The sequence below is a fragment of the Pocillopora verrucosa genome, chromosome 7, assembly GCF_036669915.1.
Source record: "Pocillopora verrucosa isolate sample1 chromosome 7, ASM3666991v2, whole genome shotgun sequence".
Classification (NCBI taxonomy): Eukaryota; Metazoa; Cnidaria; class Anthozoa; order Scleractinia; family Pocilloporidae; genus Pocillopora; species Pocillopora verrucosa.
This window is the reverse complement of record NC_089318.1, coordinates 10,664,894-10,676,368: the sequence shown is the minus strand read 5'-3', so window position 1 is coordinate 10,676,368 and position 11,475 is coordinate 10,664,894. Positions and strand designations below refer to the sequence as shown.

Genomic DNA, 11,475 nt, shown 5'->3' with positions numbered 1-11,475 from the left:
CAATTCCGACATAATTCTTCTTTAAACGGCATTTTTGCGGGATGTGGTCCTCGCCTCAATGGAAACACGCTCTCTTTGGCTTCATTGCTTTTAGCGATAAATTAAAAGCTCAATCGTTCCAAGAAATCCCATTCTCGTCGCCAGTCGTTGTGTATTAGGGTTCGATATACTACTATGGAGTAATGCGTTAATCAGACCATGTGCTGAATACAATGAACTTAATTATATACAATGATATGTAAGGATAATCACGTGACTGCGGTTAAGGGTGTGCTAGAATCCAGCTGAGGTATTTATCATTCCAAATAGGGACAAACACTACAGCTTTCTTCACCTAAGTAATGCTTCTTCGCCTTCTTCGCCAACTTCGCCTTGCTTTAGCATTTTTCCCTCTGAATCTTGCTGGTCTCTAGTGATTCTAGTGTTTCTCTAGTGATTCGAGAGGGAAAAGCAATGGTTGAACGTTGCCGGTATAAGTAACTGACCTTTTCACAATCTTAGCGGAAGTCATTATATGAGTCAAGTGAAAAGTTGTTGTCAGTCAAGTGCTGAAAGTACGGTTGTCGTGAGCTGATTGGTCAGTTTTGCTGTAAGATTCAAGTGGCGTAAGTTGGTAGTGATTGGTCATTTTTTTTCAGTTGATAATGTTAGGTTGTTCAGATTGGTTAATATGTTTTTCAAATGTACCGATCGCTCCGCTACGCCATTTTTCAACAAGATCAAGTGCTCCGACCGCCATACCTCCTTCATCGGGGAGACTGGCAAGAACCTCAAACAAGACTGACCGGCAGACGTACTTCAGAGGGTATCCGCAGGATTGAGCAGGATATCTGTTTCATTACTCAACACATTGATCACAAAGTACAATTTGTCGAGTTTGTCAATTTGCAGAAAAGCTGAAAAATCCGCTATTTTTCTCCACGACACACGAAATGACGTATATCGCAGGATATCTGTTGGGTACGCACGACGAATATTAAGAGAGCCATGACCATATTTAGACATTGCCACAATGTGTTGAATAATAGATTTGAATAGTTTGAAAGGTATAATTAACTAGCATCGCTCACCGAAAAGCATGAATGGCTACGGAATGAAGCTAAACGTTGTCTCAGGAGACTTTATGGTGGGGTATTTAATGAACATTTTGCTCCCACTCGGCTCCCAGAGGAGGAGTTGGAGTTCGAGCACGCCGTCTTCAAAGATTGATTCGCAGGGTGTTGTTATCGCAAGGATGTTCAAGTTTCGTCTTAAGAGTGCATAAATTCAGTTATTTCTAAGTCTTGTTAATTATCAATGCGACAAAAATCGAACGTGTTGTAAACTTGTTCTATTTTCTTCTACGGTGATTGCAGTTACATGATCATGAAAGTGGCAATTCAAAGGCTCGAAATTTCTACCCCTGTTGCTCTTCTGATTCAAGCATTTCCAACTGCTTGACATGTTTCTTGTACGCTTTTATCTCTTCAAATAAGTGGCGCATGATGGGGTGATTGCAGGTCTTTGTCTGTTCTTCTATGCAACGAATATAAGCATCATCTGCGTCATCGCCTGCGTCAGGGTCTCCCTGCTCATGCTCGGACACTTGCATGCTTTCAAACAAGCACTTCTTCATGGCATCTCCAGCGCATTTGTGATAGCGATCATTCTCTGCAAAGTGAATAAATATGTTACTACTTTTTATTTTCAAGATTCTTTATGGCGTATTCTCCGGCGTACTCTCAGACCCTGCAATAAGAATACCGTCCCTAGATTCAGACTGGATTTCAAGACAATCAACTTGTTTTAATGCGCCAACGTTGCTATGATAAAAGCTGTTACTTGGAAATCAATAAAAAACTAAACTTCAGTCATGCGTCGAAAAGTTGTTACTTTAAGTCCTCTCTTAGGGATGGTGCCTCCTAATACGAAGATATATTGTCGCGGTTTATCACTATGCAAAAAGGTGGATCTTGGTAAGGGCTATTGAAAATTTAAAAGAAAATTGGAAAATTTTCGAAAAAAAGAAAAGAAATATTTCTTTGAGCATTTCCTTAGAATTTCCGTTTACATACACCAAGGCAACAACAAACCACAAGCTTTGAAATACATAACAATTGGTGATATAAAAACTAATTTTTATGTGGTATTTATTACAAAATCATTGCAATGGAGCCGTTTTTGGCCCTGGCTGCTCTCTTCTAGGTAAGCAAAAAACAGTCTAAATATATTTTTCGAAGTACGACAAAATCACTATTTGTTGAGTAGGCTTATTACTTCCGTTTTGTAAAGTAAAACGTGGGAGTAACCACGCGTTTTTTAAAGCTATATTGGTTATTTTCTAATTTTAAGGCAAGTTTTTGGTGCTCCAGAAAATTTTTGCACTACCCCTTCTCTAGTAAGTTAAATGTTTGCATGTTTTCCTTGAGTATGCTGGGGTATCCGGTAAGTTATCTTACGTTCGACGAAAACATCTTTCCTTTTATTATTGTCGACAGCAATAAAATAAAAGAATAAAACCGAAACGGATTTTTGTGTATTACATCGTTCGGTACAAAATATAACTTGTTTTAAGCGATTCCTTTGAATTTGAAGCCTATAGTATTTGCCACTTCACTTCACTTGCTTTTCCTTGGTTCAGCATGATTTCATAAAACACACCACAATAACGCTTTCTTTGACGGTTTTTTGGTGTAGACAGCCTGTTGTCAATCTTGTAAAGCTATCCGCTAAATCAAGAGCTCACAAAAAATACGGTAACTAATCATCAAAGCTAGCACAACTCGCATAATATTACTCAGTTCTCCATATGAGATAGTCATTGTCCTAGTCCAAAACAGGAAGTCGGGAAGCGTAACTCAAGTCTGTTTCTTCCTCCTTTTTTAACTCGTGAATTGCGCGCATGCGCAAGAGCGATTTGTAGATACGATGTGGAGAATGGCACTCGCTCGATTCCTGTAAACTTGTTTTCGATTTTAGGCTTTTGAGTGCATTTGATAGTTTTTGGCGAGTAGTAAATAAACGAAATGGCGACCTTTGTTGCTAAGAATAGTGGTGGGGTGAAAAAGAAGCCAATGATAATCTTAAAAGAGATTATATTTTGCGTTTTAGTTTCAACAAGCAGCGCCAGCGACTGCCAAGCATGCGAGGATTCACACTGAAATAAAAGGACAACCTTCGTTTTTCATAAAATTGTAATTTACAATCCTTGAACGTGAAAACAATCCGAAGATACATTAAAAATATCACTTACTCCGAAGCGCTCGGAGTTTACAAGTGTTCAAAGCTTTTTCAGTTATGGCGTGAGACTAGGGACAAAATCGATCATTACATTTCGTATCGTGTGTTTTTAGTGTGTGAAGCAACAAAAGGTGCCGGCGACTGACGAAATTACAGGTTAACACGAAAATCAAATAACACCTAAACAAATAATTTTGGCTACCGATTTTCAGTGAATTTTAAAGAACAATTTTCTTTTGAGTTTCAAGACGATTTGAAGATTCAAAATAAATATAAAACGTACTAAAATGCGAAAGTTATAAACCACAAAATTGATAAATAGGCCTGAAATGAAATTCTATCTTGTTATTGATTATACGTTGCCTAGCACGTGACTTAATTCTACCCAGGCGGAGATCCAAAATGACGGTTGCAGGCTTGGCTTAGTTATATCACTCAAAACTCGTTCCCTTTTGTCTCATTTGATAAAGAGGGAATCGTTAATGTTTTCATTAAGACAGTATTGCCTTGATTTTCTAATATTTACAACGAAAGACAGTAAATTTCACTTTTCACCCACATTTACTTCCAACCTTTTCTTTTGAACCAGAAACAAAAATGATATATGTTTAAAACACATTACATCATTCACCCTTGTCAAATGAAATAGCATGATCATTTTAATGGCCCTTATCGGAGTTGAGCACGCCACCCAAACAATCCAGCGGTATTCTTGTGAGTAAACATCAAAGCGAGGCTATCGGGTCAACATCGATCAGATTTGTGTGAGAAAGCGAGGAAAACTTATGGAGTGTTCCAAAAATCTTCCACAAGCGGCCTTTTTTTCCGCTGAGGAGAAAGTGCAGTTGATAAGTGGTAATTGCCCACGGCATATTACTAAAGAAAGACTCAAAGAATGGTTGTCATTCCGCAAAGGGACGGCTAAAGATGGTAGTGCACGGTCTAAAGCAACGAAGGCTGAGTTATCTCAAAGGTACACAGATTGCAATATTTTTTGTCCCTTATAATTATTGCCATTGCTTGAAGGGAATATCGAAGCATAAGTTCTATATCGATTTGTTTTACCTGCCGCTGGGTCATCAGTTATATAAAAAATGGTTGGGAGAATAATTTTACGGAGAGGTGGTACTTAGCGGAAAGTAAACCACTGTAGCAAACGGCGACCGTCAATTATGATTTCCCTGGATCTGCACAATGGGTTTCGCTGGTTGACGCGAAGGACGATGCCCCTTCATTTAATATTCAGAATATCGTGTCTTACTTTATTGAAGGAAAAGCTAAAGACAATGAATCCAACAAAGATTTCAAGAATGTCAGCAGTTTGCCATTTCTCAAGTAAACATGAGATTTCGTCATTCTTTAACTGAAGTTGATGTTCCCAGTTTTCATCTACAATTTGAAATAAACCTTCACTTTCGAGATGTTCAGTTTTCATACCATCTGAAACAGATTTAAAATCGGTGTTTTCAGTGTTTATCGGTTCGGGGGCTGAATGCTGCTGCGATTTCTCTATTTTTGTTTTCTTTGTGTTCAACGTTGCTCGATCAGCGGGCTCTTTCCTCTTTGGTTTTTCAACAGTAAATATAAACTTTGTCGGTACGGAATCTGGCTTCAAGCGAATTCTTTGTCCTCCCATTGGTTTTATGAAGCAATTAGCTTCAAAATGCTGACTACAGACATAAGAGTTTTTGTTTACCGGAGTGTTCTCTCGACGCAGTTTCACGAGCCTTTGTGCCAGCAAATTCTTGTTTGACAGCGGCAGCGAATGCCATGATAAGTCCTTGCATTCCGCTTTGGAACTTCGGTTTTGACACCCAAAAGCTATGCAATGTTTCACCATGGATAAAGAAAATAAAAACTCGAGAAAATATTATGTAAATACCAAGCTACTACTAATTTCCCTCTCTGCTTCCTTGTACTTTAGAGCGAGCTAGACCCGATAGCCTCGTTTTGGCGTAAGCTCATCCGGAGACCGCTGATTTCGCGTGCTCAACTCCGATAAGGGCTATTGTAATGCCTTCTTGTCCCAACGTTACTTTGTTTCTTTGCTACATTAGCGAACACTGAACTACTGCTTCGTACTCTAAATATGACAATCAACCACAAAAATCCCTAAACCAGATAACATTAAACATAATCCAAAAAATCATGTAAGTCATCTGTCAATTCACGAGTTTGCTCACAGAGCACTTTGATTTGCTACCGGTAATGCGTTTCGCTAAATCAAATAAGGCCCCCTTTCAAATAAGCCACCCTCTCTCTATGAATTCCCCCCTTAAACGTGCTTAAAACAATTAAGTCCCGGAAGGGAAAATTAGAGGATTTACAGTATTTTGTCAAAATAAATCCAGGCGTGTCTTCTATTGGAACTTTTTATTTCAAAAGGTACCCTCCAATCATGGCCAAAAATACTGTTCCGAGCCTCCCTATTTAGAACCTTGTTTGACACACTCATCGTGATGCTTAAAAACTGGCGTTTGAATAAGGATATCGCGTCACTTTTTCATGGAAAAAATCTAACTATTCTCAGATATTTCGCGATAATTTTCAATCACTTCCTTTATTCTCAAAATTTGCATTTTTGTCCAGATAAACATATTTTTAAGGAAAAATTTACGTTATTACTCACCAATGTTTGAAAGCCCTTCTTTCTTCATTATACCTACGAAATAAAGCAAACGTGAACCCAACTTCGTGGGAAAAGGACGGAAACAGCGGTATATCGAACAGAAACAACTGATTTTAACCCAGTTTTATTTAAAAATTATTCACCTCAATGTGGGTGATTAGTAGTGGATATTTACCGAGCCGTGAAGCGGTGAAGTAAATATCCACCATTTTTACTGACACTCAGGTAAATAATTGTTGTAGTATATGCCACACAAGTTGAATGATCAGCCGATTAAAAATTTGCTTTTTTTTCCAAAACGAGCGACAAGTGCACATCAGAAAATCATGAAAATCGCAGCACGCGATGCTCCTTCGCAGAAAGCGATTTCTTATTGTAAAAGTTTCCGTCTCGCTTTCTTACGGATAAATAAAACTTCTGAAGGCACTTACTTAAGCCTTTAACCCTTTTAGGGCCTCCCTTTGACGAGAAAAATCGTCTGGCGTTAGACAGAGTAATATCGTCTGGCGTTAGACAGAGTAAAATCGTCTGGCGTTAGACAGAGTAAAATCGTCTGGCGTTAGACAGAGTAAAATCGTCTGGCGTTAGACAAAATAAAACCGTCTAGTTGTCCACCAACAACTCTATACTTAGTTACATTTTTTCCAAAAACCATGTGGTCACATCCAGTTACAAAAACATTACAAAGCTCATGTCCAACTACAAGAAATCTTAAAAGTTTTGAAAAGACGATTTACTCTAAGGAGCTGAAAGTTTCAGTAGCTGTTCCTTCATTCTATGCAGAAATTTTGATATGTCAATTGTGTCCATCACTTTTGACGTTGTCATGGCAACCATCAAATTCCACGCAGATCTGACCAAAATCAGCTTTTTTGAGAAACTTCCTAAGTTTTTTTCCACGTTTCTTCATCAAATAACAGAAATTCGTGAATTTGTACATTTCACAAGCATTCTAGCTTGATTTTGTGTTAATTCCCCAAATGTTAACTTTTTCCAAAAGATTGTGAAATCCAAGATGACGAGTCAAATGACGTCATTGCCAAGAAAAGTAATATATTCTCACCAGGGCTACCCACAAACAAAGCCTCAAAGATGTTATAAGATATGGGAAAGGCCAGCCCGAGGCGGAAGTGAGTAGGTAGCTACCTAGAGCGTAGGCGCTATCATCGCTGCGGGGAGGAGGGAGGGGCGCACTTAGCTAAACCTCCTCAAACGCCGTGGAAAGGACTTTTGAGGTTATAAAGGACTGACCGTACCGGAATAAGATTATATAGCAAAAAACGTGTCAAAGATTGCATAACCATTCTCATGCTAAAATCCCAGGGGTTTGGAGTCACGTAACATGCTGAAATTCACCTTTGTTCGGAGGGATCCCTGGTGAGAATAGTGATATCATCTTGTAGAGCAAGCTCAGGGGTATCTAATCAGTGTAAATTTATTTCGCTCTGCCTGAATAACCGCGGTGGGGCTTTCAGTTAGCTTGTAGGTCCGAGGGTAACTTTTGAATCTGTGGAAGAAATCTTTATGTGTGACTATTCAAATGAAAGCTTTAGAGCAGTACTTTCCTGCGTTGCTGTTTATTAATCAGTGCAAGGTGACGCAACCATTCGAATGAAATCTACTGAAAAATTCATTCATCCTATTTTTGTATTTAAAAAAAACCATACTTACCTGAGTTCAACACAATTCTCTTGAGGTTATCGTACTTTATCCCTGGACAAAGATTTGCTTTCTTGAGAAGATAAGAGGTCTGATAAGCCTCAGCACCATAGAACAGAAAAACTTTTGGGACTGGAGATGGAGTTTTCTCGAGAACGTCTGCCAAGCATGTATCATAATCCTGATAAAATGAAGCAAAGAAAAGGAACTAAGAACTTTACGTCATTAAATAAATAAATAAATATATAAATGAGTAGGTCATTAGGCTCCTGGTAAGTGAGTGAGTGAGTGAATTAATGAGTACGTAGTTGGCTGGGTGGTTGGGTGGGTTAGTGAGTGAATGAGTGGGTGGGTGAGGGAATCAATGAATGCATGAGTGAGTGGGTGGGTGAGTGAGTGAGTGAGTGAGTGAGTAACAGTAACAGAAAATCTTTACAATAAGGGTTATGATGTCTACTAGAATAACTAATCAACTAAAAGATCGCACAATAGCTTCTAAGATGATAGGTATGAGAGCAAACTAAAAGAAAAATTCGTCAATTGCATTTTGATTTTAGGATCTCTTTTCTCTTCTAGAACATTAAATATGTATATGTGAGTGAGCAGTGTGGGTGAATAAATGCCAGACAGATAGATAGGTAGACAGGTAGATAGATAGATAGATAGATAAATAAATAGACAGACAGATAGATAGATAGATAGATAGATAGATAGATAGACAGATAGATAGATAGATAGATTGACAGACAGACAGACAGACAGACAGACAGACAGATAGATAGATAGATAGATAGATAGATAGAAAACTTTATTTAACCACGGCAACTTTGATAAAAAATTACAATACATTGCTCTTTTGTTCTTCCCAAAAGCCGTGAACTATAATAATTACAATTAAGTTTTTTAAAATATTATGTACAAGTTTACATCAATATATTAGATATGAAAATGTAGTATGTATAAAGGAATATTACAAGTTAAGTGTTATGAAAGAAAGATTGAGAGATTCTAATTTGTGTTTAAAAGCTCCCATGGATTTTTCGTATTTCATATGGATGGATGGATGGATGGATGGATGGATGGATGAATGAGTTAATTTTAGTCTCGTTTAAATATATCTTGGTTTAGTTTGCCTAGCATCAATTTCCCTTGTGAACTTACCCCAATTACTCGGCACGACAATTCAAGGTCGTCGGCGTCTGAATCGAGATTGAGGCGTGCTGCCATTGCCTTCTCGCCGGCAAATTCAGGGGCGTTTCCCTCATAACACTTTAAGATTGGTTCGAGCACCCGTAACTTGGAATCAATGAATCCGTTCGCAGCAGAGATAACATTAGCAGCAAACAAAACGGTGATGATCTTTGAAAACATGGTTGAACTCGTTTCTAAAGAATAAACACAGTAAGGGTTGTTTTTAATGTCATTAAAACAAAGCTGAAAGAAAGGAAAGCCCGAAACTTAATGGTTAAGTTTTGTTTAAAATAGGAAATATCCATTTTAAGAGTTAGAACTGAAAGTAGAAAATATGCGAAACCAGAAGCTTTTGCGAAATAAACAGATACATTTACGCTCGGTGGCTTAGCGTCTATAATACTTGCCAGCAGAGCGAGACAGCTTGTGATTGTGCTCAGACGAATGTGACACTTTAAAAAGTGAGAACTCAACAAAAAGGATGCTTAGCCGTGGCGAACAGCTTTGACGAAAAGAACCAGCGTATGTCACTTAAACTGTATAAAACTGCATTTAAAAACTCTAACTCTGGAGCAAGGGAGAGTAATTTGTTTGGGAGGGTAAAACCATTTATAAACAATATTATATATGGCTCTGTTTAATCAACTTGAAGGCTTTAGGGCTTGTTAACCTCTAGGTACAACTAGTGAGGGTATAAGACGAAATGAGTTTGTGAAATGGCAATTGGCATGACTTGCAGAATGGCATCATTATGTGGCATGGGATATATGCAGAATGCTCGAGAAATTGATTCAACTGAAACGCGCGCCATTTCAACAGTTCTAATTAGCTTGGATTATTAATTGCGTCTGCCATCCTAGAGTGTGAATAATCGCAAGCTAGTTACCGTTCTCGTTACGTTTGATTATGATAACAAGTTCGTTACAGTCTGGTGGTTGGCGACTCCTTCATGTTTACGAATTTCAGGGTATCAACAATTCAAGCTAACACTACATCAGAGTTTAAATCTTTTACTTGCGACATTTTTGGTATCAGCGATGCCGATGAAATTTCTATCCCCTTCGTCCGCATCCTTTCTATTTTCTTTCAATTCTTTTTCTCTCACTGAGTGAAATGGTATGGAACTAAGCGCAGTTTTGCCAATCATCTGTCCATAAGTATTTTGTTGAAACAACATTGTTGTAAAATCGTTTATTCAGAACATACTTGACTTGCTAAAAATTACTTGCACTAAAAATTTAAGCCGCTTAAATTATGAAATATTGCTTTTTATTTCCCTCGTATACGAAGCCTGTCTTTTATCTGGCACATGTACGGCTGCTGAGCTCAGTTGACAGTTGTGAGCTTCAAACTAAGCCATAAATATTGTCGCCGCACCAAAGCATAACGCCGATTACTTGGATCGTTAGTCTTATAAATTTCTGTTTTGCATCCAGAACATGCAGTAAAACTCACCGTTTAGTGTTGCTAAGATTTCGTCCTGGAGCTGGCCCTCGAAGCTGAAGTCTTCAGAATAACTGAAACAAAATCACTGGCGCGAAATATGTAGCGCGCCAGGCTTATCCCGTGAAGCGGAACGGCTTGGACGCCGTCCTTTTTCTTCCGTTAATTTGTACGCCACTCTACATTTTATTTATGGTGTAGCATGGCAAATTGCCAATTTTACATCAAAAGGAGATTGAGCCCTGTAATGCTTAAGGAAACATTTAATGACAGTTTTGAAAATTTCAAAATTACAAGGATTTGTATAGAAAACCATGTCAGCGTGACTGGGTGACAAAAGTTGTTTTTCTCAAACGAATGCTTCTAACTTTCGGCGGCCGTTGCAATCGCTACTTTTGAGATATGCAGCTTAAAAATTCTCAGGTTACCTAATTTTAATATGCTCTTTTAGCTTGTGTTAACAAAACGTTTTAAAAGCGAACTGTTTTCGTGATTACCGAAAGTTGATCACGTGATCAAGTCATGCAAAGAGCCCATTGCATTCCGCAAGTCATGCCACGAGCCAATCCGAACTAATTCCTCCTTTTTCCTCACCGCACTAAAACAAATGATGTTTAGAAGGTACTACAATGCCTTCAAGTTTCTGCGAAAGGAGGCTGATCTTAAATTCGGCATCCGACAGTTTGAGGCGATTTTAATGAAAGACACTTTGAAGTGTATTTGTTTTACGTTTGATTATAATGACAAATTTGTTACGGTTTGGTGGTTGGCGTCTTCTTCATGTTTACGAAATCATTGGCGCGGAATATGTAGGGCGCCAGGCTTATCCCGGCTTGGCGTTTGGAAGGTACTTCAACAATCTCCAATGCCTTCAAAGTTTCTGCTAAAGGAAACTGATCTTAAATTCATCAACTGTTGGCTTAGGGCGTTATTTGCTTTAGTTTCCCAATTACTCATAGCTTGTCGAGCGAAACGGCTAGGACGCTGTCCTTTTTTCTGCCGTTTATTTCCACGCTTCGCTACGTTATAATTTAATCCGTCAGTTTGAGGCCAATTTTAATGAAGGTGCCTTTTAAGTGTATTATCATCACGTTGCTAAAATATGTAGGAAAGTTTCACAGCAAACAGCTGTTCTTAAAAGAATGAAGAAAATGCTTCCCTTCGAAACAAGGCGCGACCTATATTTAGCATTTATCCTTCCTCACTTCAATTATTGCAGTGAAACCTGGAATTTTTGTAGTAAAAGTGCTGCAGACAAATTGGAAAGGTTAAATGAGCGCGCGATCAGGTTTGTTTTCAGGGATAAGTACACAAGCTACTCGGAACTTCTCAAC

General features: G+C 38.4%; 1 protein-coding gene across 1 annotated transcript; it reads right to left on the bottom strand.

The window, feature by feature from the left end:
• Window positions 1-1,015: 1,015 nt before the first annotated feature.
• On the bottom strand, window positions 1,016-10,283 carry LOC131771001 (uncharacterized). Its single transcript, XM_059086750.2, has 5 exons — window positions 10,154-10,283; window positions 8,669-8,892; window positions 7,520-7,688; window positions 5,849-5,881; window positions 1,016-1,650 (listed from the first exon to the last, which is right to left on the bottom strand). Exons 2-5 carry the CDS (start codon window positions 8,876-8,878, stop codon window positions 1,397-1,399), a joined length of 666 nt encoding a protein of 221 aa, XP_058942733.1. The 5' UTR covers window positions 8,879-8,892; window positions 10,154-10,283; the 3' UTR covers window positions 1,016-1,396.
• Between the last annotated feature and the right edge of the window lie 1,192 nt (window positions 10,284-11,475).

Excerpts from the sequence above, each read along its gene's own strand:
- LOC131771001 (XM_059086750.2), bottom strand. The coding sequence starts at position 8,878 with ATGTTTTCAAAGATCATCACCGTTTTGTTTGCTGCTAATGTTATCTCT. Across the intron at positions 5,882-7,519 it reads GAGAATTGTGTTGAACTCAG|GTATAATGAAGAAAGAAGGG; the intron begins GTAAGTATGGTT and ends TTTATTTCGTAG. Across the intron at positions 1,651-5,848 it reads AGAAGGGCTTTCAAACATTG|AGAATGATCGCTATCACAAA; the intron begins GTGAGTAATAAC and ends TTCACTTTGCAG.